The sequence below is a fragment of the Adiantum capillus-veneris genome, chromosome 18, assembly GCF_014529385.1.
Source record: "Adiantum capillus-veneris isolate H3 chromosome 18, ASM1452938v2, whole genome shotgun sequence".
In the NCBI taxonomy this organism is placed as follows: Eukaryota; Viridiplantae; Streptophyta; class Polypodiopsida; order Polypodiales; family Pteridaceae; genus Adiantum; species Adiantum capillus-veneris.
In genome coordinates this window covers 29,851,579-29,868,446 of record NC_140948.1, presented here as the reverse complement: position 1 = coordinate 29,868,446, position 16,868 = coordinate 29,851,579, and the positions used below count along the sequence as shown (strand labels likewise).

Genomic DNA, 16,868 nt, shown 5'->3' with positions numbered 1-16,868 from the left:
CGACAAGTGGGAGCAAGAGTCTCTTCATAATTAATGCCTTTTTGCTGTGCATAAGCCTTTGCAACAAGTCGAGCCTTATGGTGATCGATCTCACCATCCGGCTTGCGTTTCAACTTGTAAACCCACTTTGTACCAATGGCCTTTTTGCCAAGAGGCAAATCACATAAATTCCATGTGTCATTTTCTATATGTGCATCATATTCTGATTGCATGGCAGCCATCCAATTTTTCGAATTCTGTGCTTCATCAAAAGACAGAAGCTCCTCAACATCATGTTAGCTAGACACAGCCAAAGCATAACAATCTGATGCATAAGATGCATGGCGAGAGCTTGAACGAGTACGACTAGACAAAGGTGCATCCAATTTACTGTCACGCAAAGAGTGCACCAGCCATTTTGGCATACCTCTAGCCTGCTCATTTTTAGCCCTTTCCTCATCATGTACATCATGTACATCTGCATCAGTAATAGCTTATCTAAAACATTTTCAGAAACCCCCATAGGCTGTACATTTGCCTCATTGGAACTTATATTAGTATTTCCACCACTGAAAAGAGGCAACAAAGTGTCATAAATGTCCTGTGAGCTTACATTACTGTCTCTAGTACATGACAGTAAGGGCTGAACAGAATCTTCCACAAAGACTACATCCTGTGAGACCAGAATACGTTTTGTTTGCGGATGATACAACCTGTAACCTTTGCTTTCAGCACTATAACCAACAAAAATACATTTGACAGCCTTATCATCCAATTTTCTGTGCTGCACTTGTGGCACCAAAGCATATGCCAAACAGCTGAAGACACGCATGTGCTCAATAGAGGCTTTCTATCATGCATTGCTTCATATGGAGTAATAGACTGCAAAGCTTTCGTAGGACACATGTTAAGTACATAAGTGGCACACATGATGACCTCAAGCCAAAAAGAATGCGGCAAAGCTTGACTTTTGACCATACATCGTGCCATTTCTGTCAGTGTCCTGTTTTTCCTCTCAGTAACACCATTTTGCTGAGGTGTATAAGGCACTATACATTGGTGTTTTATCCCACGACTAGCCAGAAATGCATTAAATTCATGAGACATATACTCCCCCCCTCGATCGGAACAGAGGGTGCCCATAGTACATTTCGAGACATTTTCAGCCATAGCCAGAAATTGTTTGAAGCACATAAAAACTTCGGACTTCGCTTTAAGTGGAAATACCCATGCATGCTTGGAGTAATCATCAATGAAAGTCACAAAGTATAGGTAATTTCCCAAGGATGGAGTTTGCATGGGCCCACAAACATCACTATGCACAAGCTGCAACCTGCATGTGGCCCGAACTGAACCATCCTTTGGAAACTTAGAACATTGCATCTTACCCAAAATACAGCCTTCACAAACATGTTTGACAGGTGCTTCAAGAGGCGGCAAAGAAGCAACCATATCAGATTTCTGCAAACGCAGCAAACTGGCAAAATTCAGATGACCAAAACATGCATGCCAAAGTTTTGCATTTGAAATAGCCCTTGAATCTGCAACAACATTTGCAAAATTTTGTCCACACTTGTCATATAAAGTGAGCTTATACAGCCCACCGCACAAAAGGGCAGATGCAACAATTTCATCACCAAAACTGAAATCATGAACTGTACATCTGTCATCCACAAATTTGACTACAAGTCCAAGTCTAGCAAGTGCGGATATAGACAAGAGATTCTTCTTGATCCCAGGTACATAAAGTGCATCAACAAGTGTGAAGGAACTTCCGTTAGCAGCAGTGAGCACAATCTTTCCAACTCCCTGAACCGGATAAGAGGCATTGTTGGCACAAGTGACAGAATTCCCATGAGGGACAGACTCGAGAGAGGTAAACAATTCACGATGTGAGGTAATGTGCTTTGTAGCACCACTGTCAATATACCACACATGTGAATCTGCAGCAAAACTGACAAGCATGCATCATGGACAACAGGATTGTAAGTGCATTATGCGCTAAAATCCCATTCTGCATCAACATCAGCATCACAATCTCCTTTCACAGAAGACTCAACAATGGCTGCATTTGTAGTGGAACCAACATTTGCAGTGGAACCACCCTCTTTCTTCTTAGCCTCTTTGGCCTTCAACTTAGGACACGACTTGATCAAGTGATCATTAGCTTTACAATAATGGCAACGCATCTTCTTTTTGCCCTTATCACCAGAATTGCCAGACGAAGTGCTTCCAGCAGAAGCATTAGGAACAAAAATTTTACCACTCGCAGCAGAACCATAAGAAGTGGCTGCATTACTGTTACCATCCTTTCGTTGAGAAGCAATAAAAGCGTGTTCAACTGCACGCTGCCTAGTCCTATTTTTTCTAGAAAGTGACTCTTGCAACAACAGCAATGTGCATAATGCATCAAACTTAACAACTTCAGGATTTCCTTGGGTCATCAGTCTCCAAGTACTAGCAAAAGTCTGGTAGGAATCTGGTAAGGCATCAAGATCAGTCTGCACAAGGGAACTGTCTGAAATGACTTCACCTGCAGAAATAAGCTGCTCATTGATATCCTTGACACTAGCAAGGAAAGTGTCCATATCATATTCCTCATGCATAATCTTTGACTCCAGCTCTTTACGTAGCAAAGCAATTTTAGCCTCATTGCGACTTGCATAAAGACTAGCCAAAAATATCCCAAGCCTGTTTTGTAGATTTTGCTGAACGAATGTGAGGAACAATGGTGCGCTTCAGAGACAACGCAATCAATGCATGAGCCTACGCATCCTTTATATCCCAATGAGCTTGTTCTACCGTAGGCAAAACAACTCTAACAGCAGCAATCCTTGCAGCAAGACCTGCAACATCCTCAACATCGCCTACATCCTCAGAACTGGGACGTACATCAATGCCCTGCACAATGTTCCAGACGCCTTTTGACACAAGAACATGTTGCATCATATAAGACCACATAGGGTAGTTGTCCCCATCCAACCTGTCCTCAGCAGGCAAACATCTTGAACACATTTGTGTTGTTGTTGTCAGTCATGGTAAATGTTGCACCTGATGTGAAAACTGCCGTAAAATAGGAGAAACGGAGCAGGAACAACACGTGCTATATAGCACAAATCGTAGAAGACTATAAGGCACCTGTTATGCAAAAAACGGCACTGACTGAAATTCTGCACAAAATGACGAAATAGCCTGTGCAGTACTGCCTGTAGTGGAAACGCAGGCCGAAATGAGCCCAAATCAAAAATCTAAGCAGACCTAGCTCTACGATCTATTCCGAAATATTTGTCGACCTGCGAACGCTCGCCAAAGCTCACTGAAACGGAGAAAGTGAGCATGCGTGTACCGGAGCAACTGGCGACTAAGCTCGAGAGGACGCAACCTGCTCTGATACCAATTGTTGGAATTAGGGTTGCATAGAAACACACACATCTTGGAGAAGACGAAGGCAGCTCAAGGCACACAATAGAGAGTGTATTACTTAGTGTGCAATGGAAAGATAGATAGCCCTAGTGTGATGGGCGTATATACAATGCTCAGGGGAAAAAACCTCCTAAAGAGGGAAAAAATGCCTCGGAGATCCTAGTGTGTTCACACACATCACTACCACATGTATATGGTAACATCTACTAGATCACTAATCGGATAGACTACCGACCAATCCACATCTACGTAATGATAGAGCTACACCTTTTTTCCAAGATTGCATAATCCAATGTAGCACTCAAAGAGTGCAATGTGCACCTCATTGCATCCAAATGTGGCATCTTGGAAAGTTTCATAAACTAGCTCTCAAGCCCAAATGTGTAACTCAAATATGGTCGTGCGATTGTCAAGTAGATCAAGTTACCCACTATCTTCTTGTACATGGTGTCATTCTCTAACTCATCAACCACATTAACTCCTACCTTCAAATTTTGATATAAAGGCATCGCAGAAGACTTACAATTAGTCATACCATACTTTGATAGCATATCCAACATATATCACCTTTGGGACAACCATATGATCTCTTCCGTGTGTATGATCTCAATGTCCAAAAAGCACGAGGGATCCACTCTTTATAGAAAAGAACATGCCACTTTTGCGAGTAGAGAGTCTTAGAAAACACCCTATTTATGACTAGTATAACGTAATTATGACCCCCTTTGTTATGCTTAATCGCTTTGATAAAAAGAAATTAGTATACCCCCATCTTACATGTAAGGTTTTCTATGGTTCTTTTGGAACATGCTACAGCTAAATATGTTTAGTAAAACTCTCATTTGGGTTTTTAAACATTAGATTATATCAATATGCCTTCATGTGATTTGGTTGATTCCCAAGCCTCAAATAACCCTAACACTGTAAGAGAGAAAAAATATCAAGAAGTACTCATTAAGTAATTCTCAATGGCGATATGGGAGTACTAATAAAGAGCAGATAAAATTGAGGTGATTTATATAAAAAGGTTCTAGGTTTGTAATATCAAAATTTGACTTTCAAGTGATATCAAATAAGAATTACAAAAATTGTGCTAGCAATGTTGGAATCGATGTATCCATTGAACTCTCTATCTATATATGTTAGTGGTGATGTATATTGTTAATAGACTTCATAAAGAGAAGGTACATTTCTCTCCTTTCAATACACCCCTATCTTTGATAGAAGGAGAATTATTGAGGATCTAGCTTTTTGAAAAAACTCCTCCCTTGCACTTACATTGTACAATAAGGTTTCCATGGTCGATCCCTCCCCAAGCCAAAAAGTAGCATAGATGTCCCAAATCCTTGATGTCAAACTCCTACTTTAACTCTTTACATGCTCAACTTTAGCCTCATGATTGCAATAAAAAATTTCAAGGCATCCACATAAATGCATATGATCAAAATGCCTATCTCATTCTCCCACTCATACAAAGAGTGATCCACATAAGCCATACATCCCTATCAAGAGTTTTCTCCAAGCCACTTGAATCACATAATGACATGCGCTCACTTTTGGCATTTTTGAGGCATCATCAACCATCTCTAGAATGAGCTAGTCACTTGATAGCTATTCCAAGGTTAGAATTTCAAAGCCAGATGTCAGATGTTAGGTTAGATTAGATGAACAAAATCATACTTTAGAAGACCAGATTGAGAAGTCAAACACACAATTGAACTGAAATGAAAGACTTCATATGACATGAACTAAGACAACTAAAATATAGATTCAGATTCATCAACTAGTCCAAAAGAACAAAGTACAAAAGTACAAGTGGAACAACACTTAGTGCTTAGAAGCTCTAAAAATGTCTAGCAACTAGAGTTATAAGAGATACAAGAGTTCCAATCTATCGATCAAAATAGATCTGCAAAATGAAGTAATGGTTCCTATTAATAGGTGTTCGCACTGGGGTATGACTAGTTACACAGTCACATAGTGTTTGGTAATTGCCAATAATTTTGCCAAGTAACTCGTTTGAATAAACCCTTGTGCAAGGTATCCCTGGAGTCAGTTCCCACCTTCTACATTTTCCTCCCCCTTTGAATTTTGTTATGTACAAAATTTCTGGCTTATGGTCTAACTTCCTCTCTTTGGCTTTGCTTTCCTCTTGTCTAGAGATTTCTTCTTTTCACGCCTTGGCACTTGTTGAACTGGTGGTTTCCAGATCTGACCACCGGTACTCAAGAGAGTAGTTGCAAGGCATATCCTTAAGCTCTACTGCCAAGGGGAAATTGTGGACCGCATTACATCCAAGATTCACCATTCATTGACATGTGAGTGTCTCATGTTCAAGACTCTTCAAGAAAATGACTAAAAAATACACTTGTGCCCATCATTGTACCAACACCAATGAATTGTGTGCACAACATTTAAAGTGTTTTATCTTTGTCAAGTTGGTTCCATGTGGAATGAAGTGAACTTCAACACACGGGTTCAAATATTGCTGAGTTCTAAACTTTGGCACATAGGTGTCTTGGGAGAACCATTTCCCCCTCTATATTTCGCACGTGCCCACTCTGGATGAATACCAATGGACTAACACATCTTGCAACAATGGCTTTGGGATGATTTTTTAATTTTTCCTGTAGCATGTGCTGATTCATCACCTTCTAGAGCTCATTCCTTTCTTTGAAAGACCTAATACATCAAATTTTATCTTTTGCAACTGTAACACCTTTGCAATGATCTCATACTCTTCTAACAAATCATGAGTACCCAAGCAACTAAATTAATAAGGTGCACTTTCCATAGCCAAGCATTGAAGCTCTTTGATTTTTGCTCCATACAATGGTTGACTACTATCTCATCAATCATGACGTGCATCATCTTCAAAATCACATCCACTTGCCTGTAATGCACCTTACAAACAAAAGGGAGCATCAACATTACAAATGCAAAGTTATACAAAATCAAGCATCCACTATGCACTTGCCAACATGAAAAGTTTCCATTCAATCACTAATGCAATCAACTACAATTGTGCATTTTGAATCATATATTGCAGCAAATGTAATCCATGACACCTTAAGATCATGCATCCATAGCCAAGGCACAAAAAAGCACTCAAATCACCTGCATGGCAATACAAACAGATGAGTGACAAGGACAACATGACCCAACTAACATAACCACCTTGCACAAATAATCTTGAAGGTTGGGTGTCACCTGTAAGCAAGCTTGATGTCCAAGGATAATCACATTCTTGCACAAAACTCGAAACCAAGCTTGAAATGAGCAAAGAGCACATATATCCCAGGAAATGCATCACAAAATCAAGAAACTCTAGGAATCACATGAGATGTAATGCAAATAATATCTTCACCTAGGGAAGAGCCTTGGAAGCAAGAGCTACATTAGCTTCCATTGCTCCTCAAAATGGAGACATAAGGAGAAACAAGACATTATCAAAATGTCACGAGTGCAATTCCCACAACTTTGTGAACATAGAAGTGGAAAACCCAAAGATGTTGGCAAATAAGTCCGACAAATGAAGTCATTACCAACATATATGGTTGTAAAGAGCTACCAATTAACACCAATGACCCTAGATTCCAATGTGCTATACTTGTACTTAGATAGCCAAGGATCATTGTATCCTCACCAATAGTCAAGTACTTAGATCGAGACATTTAGTGACAAGGTGTTCAAGTAGATGTGCCATGGTGCTTGCAAAATTTTTCCAGCTAAAATGTGTTACATGGTAAAAAGGCGATAACACAACAATTCTAAAGCATTAAAAGATTGTTCCAAGTAAAATGTGTTCCATGGTAAAAAGGTGATCCCACAACAATTGTAAAGCATTAAAAGATTTTTTAATGGTATTTACTTTCTCATAATGCATTGTTAGAATGATCTTAGAGACAAAATAGTTGCAATGAGCACGAAAGAATTTTTAACGGATTTGAATGCAGATAATTCAATCAAGGATACGATACCCTTAATATGGCAGAAATGGGTTGCAATCAGTGTTGCAAGTAAGTCTGCCAATTTTATATCAAAGTCGTTGAAGTCTAGATGACATTGACCAAAATTTGGGGATAAACATTGTCATATGTGACTTGGAAGCTACATAGTCACCCAAGGTATACTAATCTCAAAATATCATCCCCATGTTTGGAGACTCATTAGAGGAATGTAAAAGTTATACACTTCCATCAATTCTGATGCCACAAGGTCATAGCACTAGTTTGGTGCAAAACTAGATCTCTGTACAATCAAATACATGTAATTCTTTCTTAGTTGGGGCCCTAGTTGTTGTATGATGGGTTCTTCTATGGAGTGTGCAAGAGAGGGAAGGAGAAGGGGGAGGGGGATGAAGCGAAAAAAGTAAGTAAGGGTGGTTTCCCATGGCCACCTGGCCTACACCCCAAAAACCTCCCACTTGAAGGTCATGGTGGCCCCAATAGTGGCATCCATATAGTTAGTCTATACAAAGTTGATGAAGCATCACCTAGGCTTCATCCTACATCCATAAGTTCTATGCAATGTGTAAATCTCTCCGAGGGTAGGTTCTTTGTAAGAGCATCTGCAGGTTGTCCTCAGTGTGGACTTTGACAAGCTCGATGCGCTTGCCAATCAATGCATTTCGAATGACATGGTATCTGACCTCTATGTGTTTTGACTTTGAGTGAAACACCAGATTCTTTGCCAAAGCAATGGCACTCTAATTATAACGATGCAGTACTAGAACCTCGTGAATGCCCAAATCTCCCACTAGACGAGCTAACCATATGGCTTCCTTGCTTGCATCAGACGAAACAACATATTCTGCCTCAGTGGTAGATGAAGACATGCAGTTTTGGAGACACGATCTCCAAGAGATAGCTGCTCCTACAAACATGAACACATAGCCAGATGTGGATCTTCTATGATCCACGCAACCCGCATAATCCCCATCTGTGTAACCTGCAATAGATGTATCACTGCTTTCGAAGCGTAAACACTTGCTAGTTGTTCCCTTCAAGTATCTAAGGATTTTCTTCACTGCTTCCCAATGCTTCTTGCCAGGGTTTTCCATGTACCTACTAACCACTCCCATTGCATGTGCAATGTCTGGTTTTGTGGCTACCATAGCGTACATCAAACTGCCAACTGCTGAAGAATATGGCACTTTCGCCATTTCCTCTTTCTCAGTAACTGTCTTAGGAGAATCTTCCTTGCTAAGTTTGGAGTATGCTTGCATTGGGGGTACTCAGTGACTTCCCCCCCGCATACTAAAATGTTGCAAGACTTTGTGGATGTACTTTTCTTGGGATAATTCAAGAAATCCAAGTTGCCTGTCTCTCTTGATGTGCATACCAAGAAAGTAATTGGCATTTCCCAAATCTTTCATGGAAAACTGAGTGCTTAGCATCTTTTTCAACTAATTGATCTCATCAATTGATTTGCCTGCGATAAGCATATCATCTACATACGAGATCAAGATGATTAAAGAACCATCCTTCAATCTCTTTGTGTATAAGCAGTGATCCTCTTGACTTCCTATGTAACCATGAGATTGCATGAATTTGTCGAATTTTTGATACCACTGCCTTGAACCTTGCTTGAGGCCATAGAGTGCCTTTTTAAGTTTACAAACCAATTCTACCCTGTTTAGCTTTTGGTTTCACGTACAAAACCCTCTAGTTGTTTCATGTAGACATGTTCATTTAGATCCTCGTGAAGAAATGTTGTGTTCACGTCCATTTGAACAAGTTCCATGTCCTGGATAGCAACCAAGCCGAGCACAGTGCGAAGTGTAGTCATCTTGAATCTTGAAGAGAAAATCTCATCAAAATCCACACCTTTATGCTGCTTGAAACCCTTGGCAACTAAACGAGCCTTGTACCTAGGCTCGAAATCTTTCGCTGTGATTCATTGAAAATCATGTGTGAGATACGAATGACTTTTTTGGATTGTGGGTGCTAGAGATGCCCATCTCTCCATTTGCACCATAGCCGATAAAAATGTATTTGTGTGACCTGGGATCTAACTTGCGACGAAGTTCTTTGGGCACATGTGCATATGTCTCACATCCAACTACACGTAAATGCTCATAGCTTCGTGTTTTTCGAGTCCATAATTCCTTTGGAATTTTGAAATTCAAAGAAGAACTAGGTAACCTGTTGATGATGTGCCCTACTGTCAGAACAGCTTCCCCCTAAAACTCTTGAGTAAGCTTCGCCATAGACATCATAGAGATAGCTCGCTCTTGAATCATGCGATTCATTCTTTCAGCTATCCCATTTTGTGCAAGTGTGTATAGAGCAATAAACTGCTAACAAATGTCTCTTCGATTGCAAAAATCCTTGAACTTCGTGGAGACGTATTCTCCACCATTGTCCGTGCAAAATCTTTGAGCTTTATTTCCCGATTGGTTCTCAACCCTGGCGAGGAATTTTTAAACGTAAAAAAGACCTCCTCCTTATGCTTAAGGAGATACACCCACACCTTTCTGGTAGATTCATCTATGAACGTGAGAAAGCAGTTTCCCCCCCCCCCCCCTAGAGTTTTATGTGGCATTGGACCACACAAATCACTGTGCACTAAGTCTAGGAATTCGCCTACTTTCTTGTTCAATGGCGAAGATGTCAACCTAGTCTGTTTGCCGTATAGACAATGCTCGCACAATGGAAAGTCTGTGTAATCTAACACAAGTAAGTAGCCAAAACGCTGAAGTGTTTTCATTCCCTTTTGGCTAATATGCCCTAGCTGGCTATGCCACAACTCAGTAGACGACAGCTCGGCAACATAGATAGAGTGTTCGTCTTCGACACTCAAAACAAACATAGAGTGCCATTATGCATCTGAAGTTTCACATCACCAATGCCAATAATGTCAAGCTCATAGGAATCACCAAGCTTGACTATGTCATGCATGGATGCATAAGAGGAAAACCACTCTCTATGCGGTGTGACATGAAAACTTGCAACGGAATCAAGAATCCAATTCTGTGCATAACCCTCATCCTGTGCAACCAAAGCATTTGGAATGAAAATGAGAACATCTGAGGGATCTGCTGTCACCTCTGCATGAATCTCTCTTGGCATAATGATTATCGATGGAGGAGGAGCATCCTCTACTGTAGTGGTAGGTATGGGAGACCCAACCACATTGAGCTCCTCGATATTTACCGTACTTTTGCCTTTGCCAAAATTATCTTTTTGCATGTTTTGTTGATCTCTTAGAAAACTGCAACAATCCTTTTTGTAATGGCCCTTGTTATAGCAATAGTAACACTCGATATTTATGGCACTGCGATCTCTACTTGAGTTCCTGTGTCTGCTAGGACTACAAGGATTTCGCTCTCACTTTTGCTTTTGTATTTGTTTCTATCATGGCCTCTTGCCTTAGTTGAACTACCAGCCATATATGCATCTCCATGACTAGCACTATCGAGAGATTTATGTCGAATTTCTTCAGTGAGCAACGCATCTGTGACAACATTGAACACTAACTTTCCATTCGGAGCCGAATTGCTAAAATGGCTGTGCAAAAGATATCCCATGAATTGGGTAGAGAGCATAGCAAGAATATAGATTTGAGTTCTTCGTCAAACCCCTTAAAGCCGTGAGATGTCAACTGACTGAACAAGGATTTGAACTCATTTAAGTGACTAAAAACTGTGCTACCTTCTTTCATGTTGAGCTTCATAAGCTTTTTCACTTTGTTGGATGCACTTTTGCTCTCCCATGCTGAACATAAGCTATCCCAAAGTTTCTTGGTTGTTGTCTTCCCTATATGATAGTGACGAGCACTCACTCGGCTAGATCTAGACATATTGTAGCCATGGCTTTCGTATCCAAAAGCTTCCACTGAGCTTGCGTAAAGTCATCATCCTTTGCACGCTCTTTCAACGGTTATGATAGGCATGTGTTTGTTAAAACATCTTTCATGCGCTCTTTCCACATGGTGAAGTTGCTGCCATCGAACTTGCAAATGAAATACTCTTTCTTTTTTGAAGAAGAAGCCATCACTAACAAAAGGGTTTGAGAGTTGCCAAACTATGGTGAGAAGCTACAAAAATTTGGACAGAGTAACCTTTGAATCGGGAGTAAAATCTCAACCAAAATAGACTCAAAAGTGCCAACAATGAAAGTCATGACTCGCGGAAAGGAAATGTGATACTCCTTTGTACAAGGAGCCGAAACTCAACTCAAAATACGTATAAATGTGCCAACTGCACTAACTGGGCATCTACTGCACAAAACCACTACTATGTGACCGTCAACTTGATGTTAAGAGCACAAAAAACCGTCCAGATACATATCCTATGGTGAGGGTACCGAAAATGAGAAACTCCAGCTATTTGTATCATCAAAGGTGTCTCTACATTTGAGCACACCCCAACTCAAAGAGAACCTCACGCTATTGACCCTCCAAAGGCTAATGCAGACACAAATGGACTAGCCACAGTCTCAAAAAGGGCTCTTCCGATCCGAGTCTCAGAAACGATCGGAAAAAACTGCCAAAATAGCAAAAAATGGCTCCACACGTAGTATAGTGGACATTGTCCGCAACTCAATGTACATGAGTAAATTGTGCTCAAGCAGGAACCAAGAACTGCTGCATGCAATAAAAGTGATCCCTGCAGGGATATCTGCTCTCAAAAGAGTTGAGTAGCACTAGGTGTGCTCACAACAAAATGCATTTGTCAACGCATCTGTCCGCGGAGAATCTGTTGTTGAAATGACTATGAAAGCGCTGTGTCTGGTAATCTGAAGAACCTGTGTGTGAACAGGCTGAAAAAACCCATGTAACCTGTAACCTGCATGTCGGTGTCGCTATGTGCCGATTTCTGTCGCCGGGTAAAAATACGCTAGTCGAATGGCCGCCAAAGGTGTCGTAGCCAAAAACCGTGCCGTACAACGCGATCGATGCGCTTGGTGCAAATGTTGTGTAACCATTCTATGGTAGAGGTACCTCACCCGTGTGTATGGCAAGTACAGCTGTCGATCGTAGAAAAATGTCATCCACGTGAAACCGATGTTAGGTCGGATATTGAAAAATCCACCGCAATGTGTAAGAATGTCGAGCTGATGCCGAAACGTGAGTCGACGTCGAACGGCTCTAATCGTCAATGTCGAAGATGTCTAGACGAGAGTGGCTAGCTGAATAGCCGTAGACGCCTATGCTCGAAGCCGGTTTCGATCGTAGAGGCCAAGTCGGATTGGTGTTGAAAATCGATGCCGGGTCGCAAAAAAACTGAAGCCGAGAAGAAGGAGAAAAATCGTCGAGAGGGTCGACGAAGTCGGGCCGATGCCGGGTGATGTCCGGGCTTACTCGCCCGCATCTGCATACGTCGGTGTGTGCGCGTGAGCGCATGTTAAAAAACGCTTGCTCTTAACCACTCTCTCGCTCACTCGCTCTCTATCTCAAGCTCTAACTCTGTCATGCTCGCACTCTCTCTCACACAAGTTGTCTCATGCCCGAGTATGTATGAGCGGGGGGTCGGAGGATCGGAGTTGACGGAAGATCGTAGGGTTGAGGGCTAGCTCTCTCTTTCTCTCTCTCTACTCACACACGGCTAAGAGCTCTCTCTCTCTCTCTCTGTCTCTCTATCTGAGAGCTCGGGGTGTCACAAGTGTGACAATCTTGAAAAGAACAGAAATTTAGGGTTTACTACTTTTAAATAGGAAATACCAAGCTTCCAGGCTTCGACTTTAAATGCACTTTGAAATTTACAAAACCTATAGAGGTCAATACATTATGTAAATAATAGATGCTAATATTTGCCAAAAATATAAGCAATTGCATAATCTCCTTTCATTGGGCCATAAAGCATGCAAATGACATCAGGGTTGTGAAAATAAAGAAGGGATCATTGTTTATTCATGCATCCACCAAAACTCTAAAAGCATTTGAGTTGTGTAGCAAATAGCTTTATCTTCTTATATCTCTTGCAGAAGCTACATAAATTATTGTCGCACACAAAGAGACACATCATTGAGTCATCCACATCATCAACCACGACTGTCTTCGCTTGGAGCTCTCCATATGTTGCTCGTGTTGTCGCCCTTGTTATCCTACCATTGGTAACATACTTCATTCTCAAGTTTGGGAACTTTTGGCAGAGCAATATTTGGAAATACATGGCAATATACCTTGTCGTCATCGGTGCTCCAAAGTGTGATGTTATTTTTAAGCATACTGAACAACTGCTCGCTCTCATTGCTCCTCGACTCGTCAAATAATCCCAGCACCCTCACATTGTCAGTGGTTTTTGCTTCTTCTACGACATCTTGAACAGCCTGTCATTTTTTGAATGTTGAGCACAAAAAGAGACCAGACAGGATTGTGAAGCATTGAGGGAAACAAGATAAAAAACAACAAGGTTAAGAACCTTGTGAGGAACTCACAAGGCCTTGCATGCATGGGTGTGTGTGTGTGTGTGTGTGTCTGTGTGTGTGTGTGTGTGTGTGTGTGTGTGTGAGAGAGAGAGAGAGAGAGAGAGAGAGAGCTTTAAGGGGAAAAAGAAAGAGAGAACTTTGAGAAAGAAGTGAACATGCATTGCCTTTAAGACACATTTGCATAGGCCTAGCTCGGAATGCCAACAAAAATAGACAAAACTTGTGTTTCTGTAGATAAACAACCAACAATCATTGAGAGAGAACAAAATAATCCACAAGAAACAAAGCAACCGACCAACCAACCTCCCTTGATAGTCTAAGAGCTTCTTCCTTGGAATTCAAGATGTCGAAGTAAAAGACTGCAAAATTAAGTGCCAACCCAAGGCGGGTGGGGTGCCTTGCTGGTAGAAATTTCTTCACAAGTTCCTAGATTACATAAATGGAAATCGTTAGTACTCATCCTATCGGAGAGAGCTTTGCAATGCTTGTAATACTAACCAAAACATGAAAACTACGAGTAGTTAAAAATGCTATGCTTGCCACAGTGTAAGAATTGCATTGTGAGTTCAAGCCTTATGAGTCACTCGTAACTATGTAAACCTAGTATGTGAGTTCAAATGAAGGGGTCATTTAGCCCCTATCTTTTTACATTTTTGACATTCAAAAGGGAACATAAACTCGAAAAGGATGTGTTATAATAGGTAAACTCTCTAGATATGGAGTTTTTAAATTAGGCCTTGAACGCAGGTGATATGGTGGGCTTATATACAGTGAACCCCTAGGAGTCAAGCCCACTTCCTCCCATGAGAGAGGGACACTGATCAATGTCTACTTCATAGTTTTTTCGCACATGTTCCATACGACAAACAGATATGGGTATAAAGTATGAGCGGAGAAAGTTTCAAACCTTGAACTTGAAATATACGTGAGCCTAATTTATTTGCAAAAAGACGAACAATCATCGTACATGGTAGGCAATCTTGGCCCCATATAATATGGAATTTTAAAAATCTTACTTTAATCTTGAAATTACTACAAAGTTCAACCATCAATTAGGTCTTCAAAGAGATTTTCAAAACATCAAAAGGAAATAAGTGAAGGGTGGGTTTAGGAAATGAGAAGACCCATGGAAGTGGAAAGTCAAAAGACTTTTTGTGTCTATATGAAGAGAGATGGTCGAGTGCACATTGCTACATTTGTGTTTTCTTGGCTTAATTTGCCTTTCGCGTTTACTAGTGTCCTTGCACTATGTAATTTTGAAGCCATTAGGTATACCATTACCATTAGGTCAATTAACCATACAAAAATGGTTTCAACTACAGTGTACTTGATGCGGCTTATGTAAACCATAAAATGTGCACTCAAGGTATAATTAAATAAAAAAACCAAAATCTGTAGATTTTTCATGAATATAATGCGCCCTTTTCTAGTTCATGTATGTCCTCTTTGATTGGTACCCTTTTGTACGTTAAATAAGTGTAAAAATGGAGCTACATAACCCCCCTAATTAGATGAACTCACGTGCTAAGAGCATACCTGGGCTTCGAGGTAGATGGGGCGGACTTTCTCTGCAGTGACTTTCCGATCCTTTTCGGTTTGGACCTCACATATGTATCGAAGATGATCAGCTCTGATCTGGAGGAAGTAAGCCTTGCTCTCTTCGTCTTGTGCATGCACCTGCTCTTCTAAGAGCTTCACAAAGTCTTTGCAGATGTGGCAGATCTCATCCTCCATAACCTTACGGTAGAGCTCTAGAAGCTCTAAGATGCTCTTCTCGCCTTGCCCTCCTCCTGGCAATGCGGCATCCTCATCCTCAATATGTGAATCATTGGCTGGACCGCCGCCGCCGCCATGCTTATCTGACAAATCCTCGACATCATCATCATCACCCTTTGTTGCCTCTGTGCTCGAGACATGAACATAGTCCCGATCCGAATCAGAATCGACTGACGTCTGCACACCCACATCATTCGTCTGCACAGCCAAATCTTTCGTGAGCTTTACCAAAGGCACAGACAAGGTATCAGCCTTTACCACTGCCCTCTTCCGCTCTTCCTCCACTATGATCTCGTTCCGGGCGACGCGAAGGGCATTCACTACACTCTTATAGGCCTCCCAGAGCAGGCTTCTCTCTTCTTCAGTTGGGTCATCGCCCTCAGTGTCTGCAATCTGGACAGCTCTCTTCATGAATTTGAGCATATCCTCATGTCTGTGGGCCGCCAAGGCCACCCGTGCCATGGCGGTGGACTGCTCTCGATTGCCTGCTTTGAACACCACGCTGTTTTTTTCCATTTTCGATGCTCCCTGCACGCGTACTCTCGCAGCATCTTGTTATACCCACAGAATGAGAACAGAAGGTGAAGGCTGAGGGACGCCAATTCAAATACCGCGCAGATAGAAGAAGAAGAAGAAAAAGAGAATGTTAGCGTCCTAGGAAAGAGGGAAGTGGCATAACCAATCTACCACGCTTGGAAAGAGGGAAGCGGCATAACCAATCTACCACACTTGGGTGATGGATAGACTACACCATTTTCCTCTTTTTATTAGCGCACGCACACACACACACACACACCCGAGAAGAGAGAGAGAGAGAGAGAGAGAGAGAGAGAGAGAGAGAGAGAGAGAGTGAGTGCAGCCTTAGGGGTGGTTCAGACTGCGTTGCAGACAAGGACATGGTGCAATCGTGACATCCGTTCACTTTCGGGGACCCACCACAGTGACCACACAATGGACAACCTCATTAGATGAGAAGAAGTGATGTCCGCAGAGAATGGCAATTGGGAAGCGGGGAGGCGTCGATCCTACGACCTCACCTTCACGAACTGTCTGATCTATCCACACAATGCTCAAACTTTGTGATGCCGCATCATGTCCGCCCAGTGTGTGAACAACTCTGCTCCTAAAAAGAGTCGACTGCGAGCAATAGCTACATGTACAGTGTAGTAGAACGGAGCCCTCCCCTCTAAAGGCGTAAGAGGTTCTATTGATTTGCCCTTTTGTACTAACCGTGATTTTACTTGCTATGTGCAACGCACAATGAAACCGGATTCGAACCATTTGTAAGAGAGCCCTCTATTTTTGCCGCCCTTTTAA

At 41.6% G+C, this 16,868-nt stretch overlaps 1 protein-coding gene across 3 annotated transcripts; it reads right to left on the bottom strand.

The window, feature by feature from the left end:
• Positions 1-13,156: 13,156 nt before the first annotated feature.
• On the bottom strand, positions 13,157-16,258 carry LOC147435415 (14-3-3-like protein). Of its 3 annotated transcripts, XM_086488481.1 has the most exons (4): positions 15,312-16,257; positions 14,079-14,201; positions 13,530-13,676; positions 13,157-13,451 (listed from the first exon to the last, which is right to left on the bottom strand). In XM_086488481.1, the coding sequence occupies exons 1-4, from the start codon at positions 16,065-16,067 to the stop codon at positions 13,389-13,391; spliced, it is 1,089 nt and encodes a 362-aa protein (XP_086344607.1). In that variant the 5' UTR covers positions 16,068-16,257; the 3' UTR covers positions 13,157-13,388. The 3 variants fall into 3 exon arrangements, 2 of the variants coding, with proteins under 2 accessions (XP_086344607.1, XP_086344608.1); XM_086488482.1 differs by lacking the exon at positions 13,157-13,451 and having other exon boundaries at positions 14,071-14,201; positions 15,312-16,258; XR_015185081.1 differs by lacking the exon at positions 13,157-13,451 and having other exon boundaries at positions 13,541-13,676; positions 13,940-14,201.
• Positions 16,259-16,868: the final 610 nt, after the last annotated feature.